Below are 19191 nucleotides of genomic sequence, written 5' to 3'. Positions count from 1 at the left end.
TTTTTTTGTTCCTTTTGGAAATGTTGCGCCCCACCAGAAGAAGTTCAGATATCCTACAATTTTACGTCCCTGATTAATTCGGTGTATAATTTTGTCCCAAGCCGTTCTTATCAATGAGTGCACCTAAATATTTAAATTTTTTTACTTGTTTGATTTCCACGTCCTCGTCTATCATCACTTCAAACCTTGTATCTAAATTGATAACTTAATATTCAGTTTTCTTCATGCTGACTTGTAACCCCCCATTTTACATAATATTCTTTCTATAGACGCTTTATCATAAATTCTAGATCATAAGAGAATCTTAAGCTAGAACGACTTGGTTATCCGCAAACTTCAGGGAGAACAGTTCGTCATTTCCTTTGGCGATTCCCCTTCCCTGGCAGTGGTTTTTCCAATCTTCGAGGGCTGCCTCAATATATAAATTAAACAGTAAGAGTGACACACTGCATCCTTGTCTTAGTCCTTTAGTTACTTTTATTGACTCTTATAGTCTATATCCGATTTTGGTTGGTATTCCTTTTCCCGATTTTTAGGTAAGTAGTGTTATCCCTGTATACTTCTGTGATTATTCCTAAAAGGTATGGACTAATGCCGAGTTGTTGTAAAGCTTGCCACAATTTAAGTCTTGGAACTGTATCATACGCCTTTTGTAGGTCGATGAAGACTAGATGTACTTCGGTACCAACCGCTATTCTTTTTTCTAATAATTGTTGGAGTATAAACAAGTTATCAGTTCATGATTCAGTAGTTCATTCTACTACTTCAAGATCTACCAGGGTAAATCCACTTTCGTCTTCGTTAATTAGATGTCCTACATCATCTTGTATTTTTTCATTTATTATCTTTCCGAATAATCTTCCGTATGTCTTACATACAATCCTCTGTAACAGTTACGATCTTTTCGATTACTCTTTTTAAAGATGGACAACTGGTGAGCGCTTTTCCATTCAGATGGTACTTTAATTTGTTGGCAGCATTGATTCATTAGAAAAGTTATTCGTTCTATGAGGAGTGGACCTTCTGCTTTAACTAACTCTACAGCTATATTGCCAGGTCCTGGAGATCGCCCGTTTTTCATTTTAATTGCTACTATTTGTTTGTCTCTCCATACCGTATTCTCCCAGATATTCCAATCTGGACTCTTGGAGTAATTTTTTTAGCGATTTTCCCACTTTTCTATAGGAATTAAGTTGCTTAAGGAGTTATGGGTGTTTTTCTTTAGATTAGTGATAGTTCTCCATGCTTCCGTAGTCTGAGAACCACCAATTAAATTTTCAACTTGGACACATTTTTGTTCCCAGAAATTGTTTTTTGCTTCTTTTATTTGATTGCGTATTTCTCGATTGTTCCTTTGATATGTTATTCTATTACTAGATGTTTTATTTGTTAGCCATTTGTTATATATTTTGTTTTTTTCTTGTATCATTTCTTTTACGTTTTCTGCCATCCATGGTGGTTCGTGGTGTTTTTTGTCGTTGTTCTCTGTTCCTAATTAATACACCATAAGCATTTTTTTAATTATCGCATTGAGGTTGTTGTATTCTTGTTCTACATCCATATTTCTTTCCGTCTCTAGTTCCTTTTCTAATCTAGATTGAAAAGGATGTTTAATACTTGGTTGGAATAAAAGGTGCAATTTATATCTCCCTGTTTTTTACTGTGTAGGATTGTTTCTCTTACTTTCGGTGTTCTGTTTGTAGTATTGTTTAAAGAGACACAAAAGATTAGCTAAAAGAAAGTAGTTAGATCCTCTTTTTACTCTGCAGTCTTGGCACTTAAATTTTGATGTCTGTCCCATTATTATATAGTCTATCATCGACTTCTGTTGGAGTGTTAGAGTTTATATTTGCTTGATATAAATAACTTTGAATCAACCTATGTAAGAGTTCGGTCCAAACATATTTTTCTAGATATTTTAAATATTATTTTTTACTTTTAATTTTTACAAATTTCTTTTTCTGCTTCAAGGGCCATCTCCGCGATGAAGGTCCATATTCGCACCACTCTCTCAGGTTGCGCAGCCATGATATTCTACGTCTTCCTACGCATCCCTTTCCTTGAATTTTTTCCTGCATAATCACTTGGAGCCAGGTGTATCTCTCTCTATGTTTAATGTGTCCAAGGCAAGGTATTTCAATTTTCTTGTTTTGATTGTATTGAAATGTCCATTTCTTTATTTATCTTTTGTTTTAATAACGGTAGATAGTAGACCGATTTATATACTTGGGCTGCATGATAACCAACAATGACGATCTCTCCTCAGAAATTAAGCGTAGACTAGCAGTCGTCCAAATCAGATTAGCTAATTAAAATATGAAAAGACCAAACAATAAAAAGACAGACTAAATCAGGCTGGTCAATGCCCTTATTTCCCCATTGCTACATAATATGCGGCTGATCCATGGAATCTAAAAAAATCGATAGAATTAAGATTAAAGCTTTCGAAATGTGTTTCTACACAAGAATTCTACACGTATCCTGGACACAACACTGAACCAACCTGTCAATTTTGGAAGAGCTTAATATAAAAGATAGGCTATTAAAAAAAGTGAAAAAACGAGCATACCTAAATTACTTTAGCCACATAGCCAGAAGAACGGGAACTATGAAACTGTTGTCAGAAAAAGGAAAAGTAAAAGGAAGAAGTCCAAGAGAAAGATTTCTATAAAAAATGAGCAGACCAAGTAAAGACTCTGGTAAAGGCAGTAACCTAAGAATATTTAGAGTGTCACCAGGCATTCTTAGGGTATTTGCATTTCATTCATTGGATCGAAATAAAGATTTAAACAATTTTCGATCCTTTAGTTTTCTGGGATGTACTAATATACATAATCCTTCTAATATATGCATACTATCTCGATACTATAATATAGTTTTAGCTATTATAGTTTTATGCAATGGTTTTGAATACGCGTTTGAATTCATTGCTAACAGCGTTATTAACCTGCCGTTAAATAAAAGTAGGATGGGCCTCTGCAGTAGTATTATTAGCCGTTCCTAAAGTTAACACTATTAAAAATTTGTGCGACCTTCACTTACATTTACAGGTACAATTACTGAATAGCTATGGTTTAAAATATAAAGTTATTTTGAAATGATTTTTATCAAATCTCGTATATTTATATCAATTTTGTTGACCTATTAGCAAGTTTACAATAGATGTTGAATAATAAAGTGTAAAATTATGGTCATTATTACGTTGTTATAATTATGTTAGTAGAAAAAATGTTGGTGAATAAATCTCTGAAAAGTACAAAGACAAAAAGGCAAGTTAAATACACAATTAATAATTAAAAAAGCTATGCAAAACTAGGAAAAAAAATAATCAACGAAAAAGTGTGAAAATTAATAGTTATTTATGAATAATGAGTATACAAAATTTTTCCAATTCTTTCCTCAAATATTTATTTTTATCCGCATTATAATTATTACGAGTAGTGTTAAGTAATAAAGTACTTATTTTTTAAAATATTTGATAACCTTTGATTTTGCGTATTTGTTTTACAAATACGCGAATAATAATTTATTTAAATATTATTTTGCAAATAATGTATTAGACTTTTTATACCGTATTATAGTAATCTGGAAGAACAAACACAAAGATAAGACACAAAAACAAGAATCTATAAAGCAGCAATTAGACCTATATTAACATACACGGCGGAGACAAGACCTGACACATCTAAACCGAGAAGACTACTAGAAACAACAGAGATGAAAATACTCCGACAAATATCAGGGAAAAGTCTGTTGGATAGGGAGAGAAGCGAAAATATAAGAAGAGCATGCAAAGTAGAAGACATAAATGGATGGGTAAAAAAACGGAAACAGGAGTGGAACGAACAAATTAGTAGAATTGCAGAAGAAAGGATAGTACGAATAGCACAAGATAAGTCACTAAATGGACGAATAAGTATTGGCAGACCAAAAAAAGATGTTGCGACAATTTAAACAATTTAGGAGGCTAATACTGAAGAAGAAACAGGCTTTAAAGCCTACATACAAGAAGGAAGAAGAAGAAGTATTAAAGCAACTTATGGTAAATTTTCTGCTCACTCATCTGAATTAGGTATAATACCAGATTCAGACTGTAGATTTAATTGCGACAATTATTAGGAAAATTTCGTTTTTTAACGAAAATACGTAATAATAAGAATTTTTTCCATCTTCTCAAGTGACTAGCATACCTTGGGACGTCAGTTCTTAGTCTGTTTAGCACTCATAGCTGATGCTTCTTCTTCTTTAAGTTCCATCTTCTTATCACATGTTCTAAGTACTCAAGCTTTTGTCTTTTGATAGTTAATATTATTTCCGCTTCATTTACTATTTTTCTAGTTATATGCACGTTTGAAACTTTGAAACTCTGAAACGATGATATTCGTAGGATTCGTCTATAACACCAAAATGTAAAGGCGGCCAACTTATATACATTTCTTTTAGTATCCATGCTTCTAAGCCATAAGGAAGAGTATAGAACATGTAACACCGAAGAATTCTGAGGCGTAGCTTCAACCTTATATCCCAACAACAAAGAAGCTTTTTAATTTTAATAAATGATGCACTTGCTATTTCGATACGTGTCTTAATTTCTTGGTTTTTGCTACATTTGATGTTAATCATGTTCCGAAGTATTTGTAGCTAGCCAGACTCTCAATTACAGTATCTTCAATAATCAATTGGCTGTTTGCATCCTCTGATTTAGTCATAATCATGCATTTAGTTTTCTTCAAATTCATCTTCATTCCGATTTAAGAGAGCATTATTTAAAGCGTTGCATAACGTTCTTCAAATTATTGTTTATATCTGACATTATTACTGTACTGTCAGCAAAATGTAAGTTATTCAAAATTTGTCATTAATAGATATACCGTCTAATGAATCATCATCCAATGTTCATTTTGCGGGATAGGGTAAGGATATCTTTATTTCAAAAGAAGTGTTTTGAATGTTACAACATATTTGTACCCGTTTAGGATTATTCGATCCTCTTCAGGCTCTAGTTTGAATGTATTAAGAATAGCAGAACAAAAGCAAACAGTCCTAGAAACCACTGGGGCGTTAGCGTTCGTCTTTTGGTGGAGCGTCTTGGAGGCTGTCGAGATGGAGTCACTATTTGAATCAGTGGTGAAAGGCTGGTCTGGATTATGATGTTCTTTCCAGAGTGAATGAGTGTGTTTTTTAAACTAGATGCGACAGAGTCGGGCCTCTAGTGACTATTGTTCCTGTGTCATTTTCGAGCTTGTACTCGACCCCAAAACCAGTGTATTGCACTGTAATTTTATGGTCGAGCGTGCTCGAAAATGGAGGCCCTCACCTTTCGAAAGTCAATTTGTCGCATTTTGCCCAGTGTGAATGTGTGTTGCTCCGTCGAATAACCTAGATTTTTTCCGTCCGACCACAGGCCCCGTGTTGAGTAACGGAGGCCGCAGTCCGCCTAGGGTTCCGGTGATGAGGATGCTTTGCGAGGACGCTAATGAATCTGAGAGAGCTTCTTTAAATACCGCTTTACTGTAGACATTAAAAAGTAGTGGAAACACCACGCAACCCTGGCGGATTCCTCAACGTATTTTGATACCTCGGTTATCACTTACCTTAGCAGTTTGATTTCAATATAGAGTAGATATAATTTTCATATCATGACTGCCATAATTTTTGCTTTTTAATACATATATCTACAATCTTTTTATATTGAACCTTATCAAATGCTTCTGAGAGTATGCAAAATATAAGTGCCTATCCTAATTCATGTCCATGCATCTCTGAAACGTAACTCTTATGGCCATAGCACTCATAAATGCAAATTGTTTTATTTTTTCATATTCAAGAGTTTTAACAATTGTGCTGTATATCATTTTCAAAAAAGTTTGTGACTCATTAAAGCTGTGTTTTCAAGATTTCAGTAAGTTTTTTCACTTGTCTTTTTGGGAATTGCTACAAAGGTCAATTGGAGCCATTGTCTGGGGATTCTGACAGTTTGAGATATTAGAGTTTTAATAATTTAATGGGCAGTTCAGCTGGTTTCGCAGCTTTGCTATCTTTTCTGTTTTTTATGGCATATATGACTTCTTCTCGTAATATTGATGGACCGGTATCCTCTATGGTTTTTAATTAGAGTTCTTGTCTTTCGAGACGTTAGTCTGCTATCTGAGTTTAGCGGTCTTACAAGGGGTGTCTTTGGTCCGTCTCTTGCTTCTTTCGTTCTACCTCTGACGTGACCTGACGTCTTCTGATCAGTAATGGAGTGATTTCTATGAGAAACTATGAGGTAGACCTCTTCAATGGGTATCATTTTCATGTAGCCTGATGTTCTATAGACTGTTTTCTTGATTGCTACATTCACGTTTTTAGCTTAAGCAAAAATTCGACGAGGGTGGTCGGTAAGACAGAGTTCTGTCTAGACTCCACAGTGACATGAACCCTCCATGATACGCATCAACACAGATAATAGCGCCTGTGCTGCGGTTATAAACACACTGTACCTACTAGTACAGTTTCATAAAAGTAGCCATACAAATTTATAAATTTTTATAATTAAAAAACATCTGTGGCAGTTTGAATTGTATCCAAGCAAAAAACTAGCACATACACATAAACACATTTTATTAGATGTCATAGTAAACCCAAACATAAACAGGAAATAAATATGATACTTTTGTGATCTGAAGTTGTGAGACGGAGCAGTTACAATTTCCTATAAATTGCCCAAACAACAAAAAACGGAAAAAATTGACAAATATATTAAAAACTGGCTCATCTGGACCATTATTTAAATAACAATTAAATTCACTAGACAAAAGAGATAGGTCGTAAAAATCTTGACGCACCTTACTCGAATATTTAAACGTGAATATTTGAAAAAATATTGGAAACATTTAAAAGCGCCAAAAAAATCGGTTATGCTCAGTACACATGAACAATATCATGACAATAGATCTGTAGGATCGTTGGACTGAATACTCAAGAAGAACTGTCATATGTGACATATGATATTCTTGTCGAATCTTTGGATATAAACACAAAAACTCTTAAGTTTAGAAGCCAGGAAGGTCCAAGTTCAGTGCGTATTCTTTGAATATCGTGCTATTTAAATTTCATGATCTTATAAGCAAAACTGCTAAATAAATAGGTAAATTTTTTTCCATTGAATAAGAAGCCCAGAAATGTAAGAATATATTATAAATAATCGAACTTAAATCAGTAAATGAAACTTATCTTTTTTTTCTCGAACAATGTCTACTCTTTCTTGTCACAGGATTTTAATTAGTTGTTATGTGTTTCGTATTCATGTTGTAGTATAGAACACTAACAATTTTTGATCCTTTTTTGCATATAACTGATATATACAACAAAGCCAATAGCAATTCAAAAGTCATAAATACAGCATTATTTTGGATAAAACTAAATCAGTCAATAAATCCATTAAATTTAACGTAAGTTTATATAAAAAAATAAATATTATATTCGCTAAATTCTACTTGGTTTTAGTAACAGTTTTAAAAAGTTTGCGGTTGTCTTAACCTTTTTGATTATCTGTATATTTGAGTGTCAAAACTACTAAATTTCTCCATTTTTTTCTTAAAAGTAATCTAATTCCTACTAAATACGATAATCCAAGCTCTTATCGACTTTCGGAAATTTCTCCAAATTGAATCATTTCCTGCTTTCCTTATTAGATATATACCATTTCAACCTCAACTCCAATGATTCACACATTATATATTCCTCCCGCAGTGATTGACCTTTGGGTGTATCTGTTAATTTCCAATACAATTTCTTCTACTATGATTCAAAAATTTATGAATGAACGGCCCACTGTTTTGTTACATAAAGAAGTGAATTTCGCAGAATAATATGAGTAACTCCAGATTACCTAGTTGACTCACCTGGCAATTAGTACTACTAATGCTATTTTCAATGTTAATAGATACTGTGCATCGGTCAAGGCTAACGGTACTAAAGCGCCTACTTGTCTTATATCTTGATCGTTTCTCATTAAATATGATAATTAAAAACTTTATTTATCAAAATAATGTGTAAACTACCGGACATAAGCAAAAATAAAGAAATTTATCACAGTAAATACTGAAAAATTTACTGATAATAATTTAGGGTAAGAACGTGGACATTTCTCAAAATATTACTTTTGGAATTTTTTATTAGATAAATTATTATAACGGTAAGAAAAACTCTTTTTGTGCAACCTATTTATCAGACTGTTTTGAATTATTTTGTTATTAAGTTGCACAATTTTAAAATCAACATGCATTTATTAAAATACTGTCATATTGTGAAAATGGACAGAAGCTACGTCTACATTTGGACTAGTAAGTAGTACCTTGTACTTGTAGGTAGCTTTTGACAAAGTTTATACCTTTAGACGTATAAAAAATTAATTATAAATATGTGCTATATACTTTTTAATAATCATTAGAATGGATAAAGTCAACTAAAATATTATTTATTACCAATATTAATAACAATAATAATAAAATATTGTTTAATGAGTATATTAAAACATATTGTAATTATGAAAAGATATGTTCAATTTAATATAAGAGATAAATCTTTTTGATTTTCCCACGTTTTGAGGCAGTGGCAATTTTAGCACTATATTTTGAAAATCGACTGCATATGGATCTTCGTTACCCTCTATGAAAGGAAAGTTTTGTTGCATTTTCTTATAAAATTTTACAATATACCTAGTATTCTCATCAAAGGTTTCCAGCACTTTAGCTACAATGTTTAACTAACTGTTTAGATCAGAGTTTAAACAAAATAAACGCTCTTCAACCATATTAATAGAATCAATTTCATCAGACTTGTCACAGAAGGATATTTGATCGTCGTGTTTACTATCAAATGAAGAACTAGAAGGAAGTTTAATCAGTTTTTTTACTCTTTCCTTAGCTTCTTTTTCTCTTGGCTTTGATTTTTTATTTCTGTTTAACAGCTCCGACATAATAGCAAGTTTCTCTGATGTCTTCTTCTGGTTCCTATCCGTTTCGGATGTTGGAAATCATATTGGCAATCATGACCTTGCTCGCTGCGGCTCGAAACAGCTCCGTTGAGGTTTTCTTAAACCATGTTCTTAAATTCCGCAGCCATGATATTCACCTCCTACCGGGTCCTCGCTTACCTTTGACTTTACCTTGCAATATAGACTGCAGCAGGGAGTAACGGTGCTGATTTCTCATAACGTGTCCCAGATATTGCAATTTTATGCGTTTGATCGTAAACACAATCTTCTTCTTCTTCTCTGATGTACTGGTTAAAATTCTAGTTTTTCCTTTCTTACGCATTGTTCTGTCTTGTAAATCTTTTCTGGCTGGTGCTTTTGGAAACGGAGCTATATACTCTACAGATATATTGAGAGGCATATCGGTTACAGATGACGAATATTCACTCTGTAGTGAATTGAAATGGAAGTAGACGGCGTAGATAAATGTTCAGCTGGGATTAAAGTCAAACAATTGGAAATTGGGTCACCAGGAGCTTTAGATGAAGAAGATTTACCAGCCATTGTTATTTTCAGTCGATCTGTGACATAGAATTGCAAATATTCCTCTTCTGTATAAATATTGGTGTTAACTGGCCAGAAACCTGCAATCTCAAAACTTTTTACAATAGTTTTTAGTGTGAATGCTTGTAGATAAGCTTTCTCTGCAATTCTTGCAACGTCATAAGTACTTATTGATTTACCAAGATTACTTAACATCCAACCTTGCAGTTTTGTAGTAAAAAAATTTATACGGACCAAAAATCCCTCGGTATAAGTTCTGCATTTTATACGTTGTATGCGGATGAATTGTTAATAAAACTACACCGAAATTTTTGGGTTTATCAATTAGGTCTATTGAAATAAGCGTATCATGATTATCCATAATAATCAGTAGGGGCCTTTCTGGGTAGGTTTAGTATAAGAAAAATCTTTGCCGTGGACCATCCTGAAGATTTGGCTGCCCCAATACAATCGGGTACCTCCATTTGTCATGTGGTCTTCATAGTACACACAAGAAGTACAAATAATGATGAGATTATTTGTATTTATTATTGTTAGATATAAATTAAAAAAGTCTGCAGATCTTCAATCTCTCTAATAAGTAAGTATAGCATTTAATGGAGATCATTTCTTCACTTATTTGTCATAATGAGGTAATTTTTTATGACCTGCCCTTATATATCAGTTACCGCCATTAGTTTTAGTAGTTGTTAGCCCATAAAGTTTAAAATTTTTAACTTCTTTATTGATCCCTTTATTACAACGTTAGTAATCATTAGGACGACCTTCTGATAATACCTATCCGAAGGGCAGTTATACATGTAGAAGTAAATTTACACACATAAGTAAATTCCTTGAAACAAATTGAATGGCCATTATTCGCCTACATCAATTGTGAGTAGAGAAAAAGCTGACATGTTAGATAAATAACATAGGTTGTTAGTTAACAAACAACAATTTCAATTTAATTTCGCTATTTGTTCCGCTTATAACCAAATTATATAAAGTCGATATCAGTTTGAATTTAGAAAGGCTTTCTCATAAACTTGCTAACCATAAAATTAAACTTTTTGTTGAAAATCGATCAATAATAGATTTGGGTAACACTTCAGATTCTGATTAAAATGATATAATAAAGTCAACTATTTATAAAATAATTAATGCAGTTTAAGATTATTTAACTTTTCACTCAATTAAACTCAAAAAAATATTAATTTATATATAAAGTATGTACGAGTATATTGTACATTCTAGACTTAATTTATTATTGCTTTTTTTCAAAAATATTCTTAAATGTTTCTTCCTTTTATAGGGATTTCAATATTATTGCCACGCGATTCTTTATTACTTTCGTTTTTAAGGATCAACTTTTGCTGGTAGATTGGCTTTTAGATGGCTTTTGACACATTGTAAATATATGAGCAATTATAAAGCCCATGCTGAGACTAAAAAATCTATTAAAACAAATAAAATACAAATATAACTAGGAGCTTGAGGCCATTGAGTAACAGTGGAAGCTAAAACAAACCAAAAGATAAGCAGATCATATCTAAATTGCAGAAGGAAAATGACGGTTATGCAATTTTTTCTATAAAAGCTTTTGCCTTTACAATTTCTTCCGATATAGAAATGTATTTAGAACGTTTTTGCATAAATCACATGAGAGTGTTTTCCATCGTTGTACATTCACCCCTTTTCACCAATGTTTTACGCTTTCCAGATCCAGAATCCATCGTCTTCACGCGGTCCACCAACTCTTAAGTCCACTAGTATTAAGCTCAACTACATATTCTTTTGTCTAGTTGTACATATTTTATCCACTATCTAACTTCTTTTTTGACCATAATATCCTCACTTAAAACAGCAGTTAAATAATATGTACGTAACGTATGCGCACCTGATAGGTATGGTACGTATGCGCACCTAACGTTGCGATATAGGGTAAGAAACGAAGAAATCCGTGGTGTAGAAGACATTATAAAACACATAGCCAAAATTAAATGGAGGTGGGCAGGACACGTCGCTAGAATGAAGGATAATAGGTGGACCAAAAAAAAAAATCTTGGAGTGCAGACCGAGAGCGGATAGACGAAACCCGGAAGACCACCCACAAGATGGACTGACGACATAAAGAGGATTTGTACCAACTGGATTGCAGCAGCGCAAGATAGATCTGAATGGAGGTTTTTCCAGGAGGCCTATGTTCTGCAGTGGACGACTATGGGCTGATGATGATGATGGGTATGGGTATGGACTTTCCAATGTAGGAAACGAATGAAACGATATTTAAAACGATATAGCATTACTAGTGGGCGAAGGCACCAAACCAACTCGTATATTTCTGTAAGCAGCGTTGCCAGGTCATTGAAGTCACAAATCGTATGTAGTTGTTGAAATTATCGTATTTTATAGTACGGATTATTATACTTACCTATTTATATTCTATTGAACAAGAAGTTAACAAAGTAGAAAAAATAGTATATTTAATTTTTTGTAGAAGAAAAAACGAAGACGAATATAATAGACAACGAAATTATTAAAAAAGAAAACAATTTAAAGTAAAAAATATTCACTATTCAGTTAATGGAAACTCAACTTCTTGCAGTTTACTATATTATTTATTGTATAAATTGGTTTTATTCATAGTTATAACTATTATTTCTGATGGTGTAAAATTGCCGCAACCCTTTTGAAGATAAACTGATTGAGATGAATTAATAAGACCATATAAACTGTCTGTTACTAAGTGGTTTCGGCACTTGATCTTTATTAAAATTACTTTTAAAAATTGTCTTTCATAACTTGCATTTGAATGCGGTAATGTTAAGACAGACGATGGAGAGTTACTAAAAATAGCAAATAGAGGATAACCGCCATAATGTTTCATTTGGTCCACTTGAAAATAGAGTTCATGCAAATTTTAGAATTATATTGGAATGTCATGGTGTTGTTGAAGTTTCTTTCATTCGTCATCGATGTTTTGTATCGTTTGTAGGTCTTCAGGAGTACGAATTTCCTAATTTCGTCAAAATCCTGTTGCAATTCATCATGATTATTTTGCGTCATAACAATCCATAGATATATGTTGTTAATGTTGACAAATTTTGTGAGAAATAGATACATTATAGGTATCTATTTACATTATAGATACATTGTGATCATTTCGGTGTTCAAATTTGTGACAATTATTTTATAGCTTTGAAAGACTTTATTTATTTCCACAAATTTTGGTAAAACCAATTCCACTAATAAATAAAAAAGTTCCTATTCCAATTTTTCCATTAGTTATTTTGATTACTTCACGGTAAGATGTTGATCTTTCGCGTCCGAGAAATGTTTGTTCTCATTCAAACATCTTTATGTGGTTCACGAGGTACTCGAGATTTTATCTTAAAGGGGGTGATCATAGCATCAACTGAAATTATGGTTTATTTTACTATTATGGTATACCAATCAACGGTAATACTAACCATAAATTTATACCGTACCTGTATAAACACACACACATACATACACACACAAACACACACACATACACACACACACACACACACACACACACACACACACACACACACATATATATATATATATATATATATATATATATATATATTAACAAATTGTATTTATAAATACATATTAAGTTTAGATTAATAGCTTTAAAAACTAATTATTGTTGTGTATTGTCATTGTGCTATGCCAAAACCACTAAATAGTCTGTAGAAAGCTGATAAGCTTTCATATAAGATAGATTATTTTGAACAAGAAATAATGGCGAGACGTTTTTACTATTATTGCTCTAAAAGAGGTAAGTTTAAAATTTAGAATATATAATTTTGTATTAAAATGTTTTCTTATGTATTTTACTGTGTTGCAGTTTGACAAATAGTTGACATTTTAAAAATTCCTCACTTACTAACTATTCAGATGTTTTGGCAACGCTGTGGGGTTCTGACGTCGTAAATCTTAAATGACTCGCACGCATTTTTATATGAAAAATACTATATATATATATATATATATATATATATATATATATATATATTATATAGGATTTCCTTATATATTATATAAGGAAACACCCCTGTCAGACTTCATTAGAATACAAAGATTGCAATGGGCCGGACATGTGATACGAATGGGAGAGGATAGGCTACCAAAACGAGCACTGAACGCCAGAATGCAGGGAAAGAGACCAGTTGGAAAGCCAAGAAAGCGCTGGGAAGACACAGTAAGCAGCGACGCACAAGCACTTTTAGGAGTCCGTGTATGGAGAAGAGCAGCCACAGACAGACAAGGGTGGAGGCAAAAAATAAAGGAGGCCAAGGCTCATTTTGGGCTGTAATGCCGTAGAAGAAGATATATATTATATAATTTTTTATTCCTGATTTTAGATTCCTAATCTTTAACATATACAACGCATTTCTGTAACACGAATCCGCAGAAAAATAGATAATTAATATGTTTACCATCGACCTACAATTTATCAAACGTATTAATGATAAGAAACTATCTGTGTATAATGTCAATAATAATTGTGTTTGCAGTTTACACATTGTTGACGTTTTTTCGCTGTATTATTTATATATTGTACCATTTGACGCAAGAGATACTTACCCAACATCGTTTTAAAAAGGAAGTTGTAGTTCTTATTGTTTACGTGAAAATAGAGTTGTGCCATTAAGATATTAAAAAAAATATTTCAAAACTACAAAATACTACAAAAAAATATTTAAAAAATTGTTAAAATTGTACAATTTATACGATACTTATAGTCGTACTACTATATCACCACCTAGTAATTTTGACTTTATTTTAGGAAAATAGTAAAGCTTATTATATTATTAGCGATTAATAACTTTATGTGAAGGTGTTTATATTGGGCAAACCAGTCAACTGCTTTATCCAGAATTCGTTCACACAAATATGACAAGATTATTTAAGATTAAGATGAATATTTGGATAATATTTCAAGGCAGCAGATAATTTAAAATATATCAGTGTGGTCCAACCTTTTAGACGTTGCGGGCCGTATTAAATTTGAACTTCTTATGAAGGGTCAGAGAACTCGACTCGATCAAAAAAAGTTTATTTTAAAAATAATATACAAACGAAATATTATTTACAAGTATTTTATTATGGTTTACAATTTACATGTTATGTTTAAAATTTTACATAAAATAAAAAATCAATGGGATATTATTTGAGGCAAGAGTTTATCCTCTACTAACTTCTGCACATCTTTATCTATGCTAGTCGTAGTGAGTCTAATACACACTTCCAGAGAATCGTTTTCCATGCGATAACGTGTTTTAGATGTAATATGCTTCAAAGCAGAAAATGTACTTCTACATATATACATACTGTCAAACATTGAATATAGTTTCAACGCAAAGTTACGAAGTTTAGGAGAACGATCCTTGAAAACTAACTTCCAATGTCTTCATTTTTCTTTGCTTGAAAAAACGAATCGGACTGTAGTTCGCACAGATCTAATTGGTAATCTGCTGATTGGTTCTGGATGTTGACTTCCATTGGATTGTTAAAAAGATCAAGATCGAGTTTTAGTTCATCAAATTCCGAAAACCTTTCATCAAATTCTCTTTTTATTTCTGTAAGAACTTTTGCAAACCTCTAGAAATCGACCATGGTTTCTTCTTGATGTATCTCGAAACACGCAGAAAAATGTGTGAGGTCGTTTATTTTCATGCAGTTCTTGAAAAGATAAAGTTTTTTGCGAAATGTCTTAATTTGACCAACCAACTGTGATACTGTCTTATTTTTCCCCTGGAGTTGTAGGTTTAATATATTCAAGTGAGAGGTAATGTCTGTTAGAAATGCCAGTTCATGAAGAAATGTTTGCTTCTTAACCTTTGCTATAAATACGTCCGTGTTAATAACAATTTTCGTTTCAAAAAACAGTAAGATCTCTTTTCTTAAAGAAAAAAATTTCTAAGGCATTTACCTGCACTCAACCAGCGTATCTCTGAATGTAGGGGGACGTCCTTATATTCAGTATTTAATTGCTCCAAGAAAGAGATGAATTTTCGGTGTCGCTAAACTCTGTTTCCTCATCTTAAGTTGTTTACTATCTGCACTAAAGTTTTCATAGTATCGTTGATTTTAATTATCTTTCCGCAGAGAGCCTCTTGATGAATAATGCAATGAAACATAACACAGTTAACACCATTTTCCCGCAAGAGTCCAGCCAATCCCGTTATGTGTCTCGTCATTACTTTTGCTCTGTCGTTGCAAACGCAAGAGCAAGAGCACTTTTGAAAACCGCCTATATTTTTCACAGCGCCACTAAAACTGCGTCAAATATATTTATACCTTTGGTCCCGTCTTCCATGTGGTGCAGTTTTTCCTCAGTTACACAAAAATCTTCACTGATGCATCTAACAAAAATTAATAGCTGATTTTTGTCAGCTATTTAAATCAGCTATTAATTTTTGTCACTAATATCAACAGATTCTTCCAGGGCTAAGAAGTAGTATTATACAAACAAAAACGAACTGTGTCGACCATCTTTTTAAATACATGAGTATTCAGCTCATCAACTCTTCTAGATACAGTTTGATAAGAAACTGAAACACATTCAAAATTTTTGATCATCTTTTGATCTCCAAAGCATCGCGCCATTAACGGCGCACCGCTTGATCATTTCTCCATCTCTAAATGCTTTTTTACTTTTGACAAGCTCTAAACATACTTCATATAATGCTGCTAAGATTGATGATTGAACAGCTGTCGGTTTTGTAAGCAGAGATTTTTGCTTTTAGCTTTAAGTTCTTTTACAAGAGTATTGCGAGCTTCACCTTGATATTATTGTCGTGTTTTGTTTTGTGCTGGGTTTTATAATGCCTACTAATATTGTATTCTTTTGACACCGCGAGTACTTGACAACAAATAATGCACTGAGGTTTGCCTTTTAATTCGATGAAGAAATATTGATTTTCCCATTTTCCTTGGAACGTACGATTCTCTTCGAAAATTTTGCGTTTTTTGGCACTACTCACATTCAAATTATTCGCCACTGTTAATTCAACACGACATGTGCAGCTGACTGAAGCTAACTGCCCGCTCATCGGGAGTGGGTGTTCAAGGTTAAATACTTTCTTAAGATTACGGAAAGTTAGACAGGGTTGGAACAGGTGAAAGTTATCAATGGCAATATTTTTGAAATGTGTTTGCGGGGGCCGCAGTTTAACAAGCCTCGGGCCTCATGCGGCCCGCGTGCCTGTGGTTGGACCACACTGAAATATATAAAAGTAGGTCAAAATATTTTGACCATAAATATAAAAATGCCTAGTCAAAAATGTAAATAAAATTGAAAATATAGTGTTATAGTTTACTAATAACAATTTTTTTTCTTACAGTTATATCTCTCCCAGTTTGGTTACCTCTCACCAACCAGGGGAAATTCTAGTCAATTATTAGATGAACGAACGTATACAAAAGCCATAGAGGAGTTTCAATCATTTGCTGGATTAAATGTTACGGGTATGTATCTTACATATAACACTTCACTAAACCTTCTTTCACACCCTCATAATAACTCTCTACACCAAGTCAAAATAATGTTTTTCCAGATCTGTTCATTTGATTGCGTTAACTTTATTCAGATTTATATTTATGATAGGAATTTATAAAACCAAACAATTTGACTAGATAATTTATACAATTTGACAGACAATGAACTCAGGATTAAAATAATACAGTATCATGATTCCAACATATCAGCAGATAACAGACAAAAGACAGATAAAAGCGAGATCATTTTCAAAATTACCCAAGGAACGCATACATTATTTGGAAATACAGAGAAAAATGGAAAACATGGAACCAGAAAATAAACTGAGTATTGAAATAAGAAAATAAGTCTCTGTATTGAAATAAACACGATACCTAATGGCAATACAATACAAGCCAATTAAATATAACAAAAACTTAAACAATGACATACACAGACGACCCAAGACGTGTAACTATAAATGGCAGTGAGATAGAACAAGCCCAGGAATATATCTACCTGGGCCAAATTATCAACTTTGACAAAGCTTATTAAAGTGTGGAAATTACTAGAAGAGCAATACTAGCATGCGCAGGATTTGGAAAACTCAGTTGGACCCTTAAGAACCGCAAAATACCTCAATACTTTGCAAAATCTTTAACCAGTGCATCCTTCCTATCATTACATATAGATGTCAAACCTGGACCCTAACCAAGGCAAATATGAATAAACTAGCAATAACAGAAAGCAAACGACTGGGTAAGATCAAAAACAAAAGTTGAGAATATTACAACAAAAATTGCCAAACTCAAATGGAGCTTCGCAGGTCACACTGCTAGATAAAATGACCAACGTTGGAATGCCACAATACAACATTGAAAACCTTACAAAGGTAGACGACTAAAAGAATGACCACAAATGAGATGGGTAGATGACATAAAAAGAATAGCCGGAACAAATTGGAAGTATGTTGCTCAGGAAAGAGATCAATGGAAGTAGGTGGGAGAAGTCTATGTTCAAAAATAGACGATAGAAATCTAAGACGAAACCTCTTAGAGAAGTAGATACACAATGGATAACAAACGGGTAAAGATCGTCTGCCTTGTAGATTACACGGTAATTATCGAGGAATTCCAGGGCAATGTGCAGAGGGATTTAATTGCATAAATTTAATCGAAAAGTAACATGTAGGCTGCAACAAAAGATATAGGAAGATCCAAGTTGAAACAAACTAGATAATTCAAACAGTACATCGAATAAAATAGAAGTACTTAACCACTTCAAGTTCGGTATTTCTGTTAGTTTCTTCTAAATTTCCACATCAGATTCTTTAAAGTGTTTCCAGTCCACACAATCCTGCTAAAGAATAAAAAAACTTACTACTGTTTATAACATATGGCATAGAATAGATAAGGAAAATACTACGAGTATAACCAAAAATATGCTACAAGTTGTGGAATGATTATATTAAGTATAGTAGTCACAATTAAAAAGGAAAGGAAACAAAGTCAGAAGAGTGCAATATGGAGTGCAAGATATATTAAGATATGGAACCAAGCATAAATCCCAGGTAAAATCCCGTGAAAACAATGAAGTGAGACACATTACCGTGAACAACGTTAAGGATGAACCAGTCGATTGGCTCAAATTCATGACAATAATATTGATGTTTAATAAAGAATACAACTGTATATAAGCATCTAATGATGTGAGTATGAGTATAAACATAGATCAGAAATACGTATTTTACAAAGTTCTGAAATATTTTTTTCTTTGGCCTTAAATAACATGTTTTTTAATATTTCGTGTGACCTCCTTCAGCTTCGATGACAGCTTTGATGCTTTTTGGCATGCTTTGAATAATTTTCAGACAGTCTTTTTATATTTTATCGTCTTTGTGCCAGGCGGCAATAAGTCTCTCAATTAACTGCTTATTACTTGTGACCATTTTTTGGACAATCCTCCTTTTCATGAGCTCTCATACATATTCGATCAGGTTGAGGTCTGGGGAATTACCTTTTAAATCAGTACTTTAATTTTATTTTGTTCCAGGTAAATGTTACTGTTTTTGCCTTATGGCACGATGCTAAATTGTGCATAAAGGTAAAATCTTCCGATTCGCCAAACTAGTCTTTAATTTGTGGCATAAGCTTTTTTCCAGAACTTCAATATA

At 32.9% G+C, this 19191-nt stretch overlaps 1 protein-coding gene across 4 annotated transcripts in view; it reads left to right on the top strand.

Annotated features, from left to right (window-relative positions):
* Mmp1 (Matrix metalloproteinase 1) overlaps nt 1–19191 on the top strand; it is a 151617-nt gene that overhangs the window by 78661 nt on the left and 53765 nt on the right. For all 4 annotated transcript variants that reach the window (XM_072532778.1, XM_072532777.1, XM_072532779.1 and 1 more), the window contains exon 2: nt 16885–17008. In XM_072532778.1, the coding sequence (XP_072388879.1) occupies nt 16885–17008 (124 nt within the window). The remainder of the gene's footprint in view (nt 1–16884; nt 17009–19191) is intronic.

This window comes from Diabrotica undecimpunctata, chromosome 5, assembly GCF_040954645.1.
Source record: "Diabrotica undecimpunctata isolate CICGRU chromosome 5, icDiaUnde3, whole genome shotgun sequence".
In the NCBI taxonomy this organism is placed as follows: Eukaryota; Metazoa; Arthropoda; class Insecta; order Coleoptera; family Chrysomelidae; genus Diabrotica; species Diabrotica undecimpunctata.
Note: the sequence above shows the minus strand (reverse complement) of the source record. Positions and strands in the feature narration are given on the sequence as shown.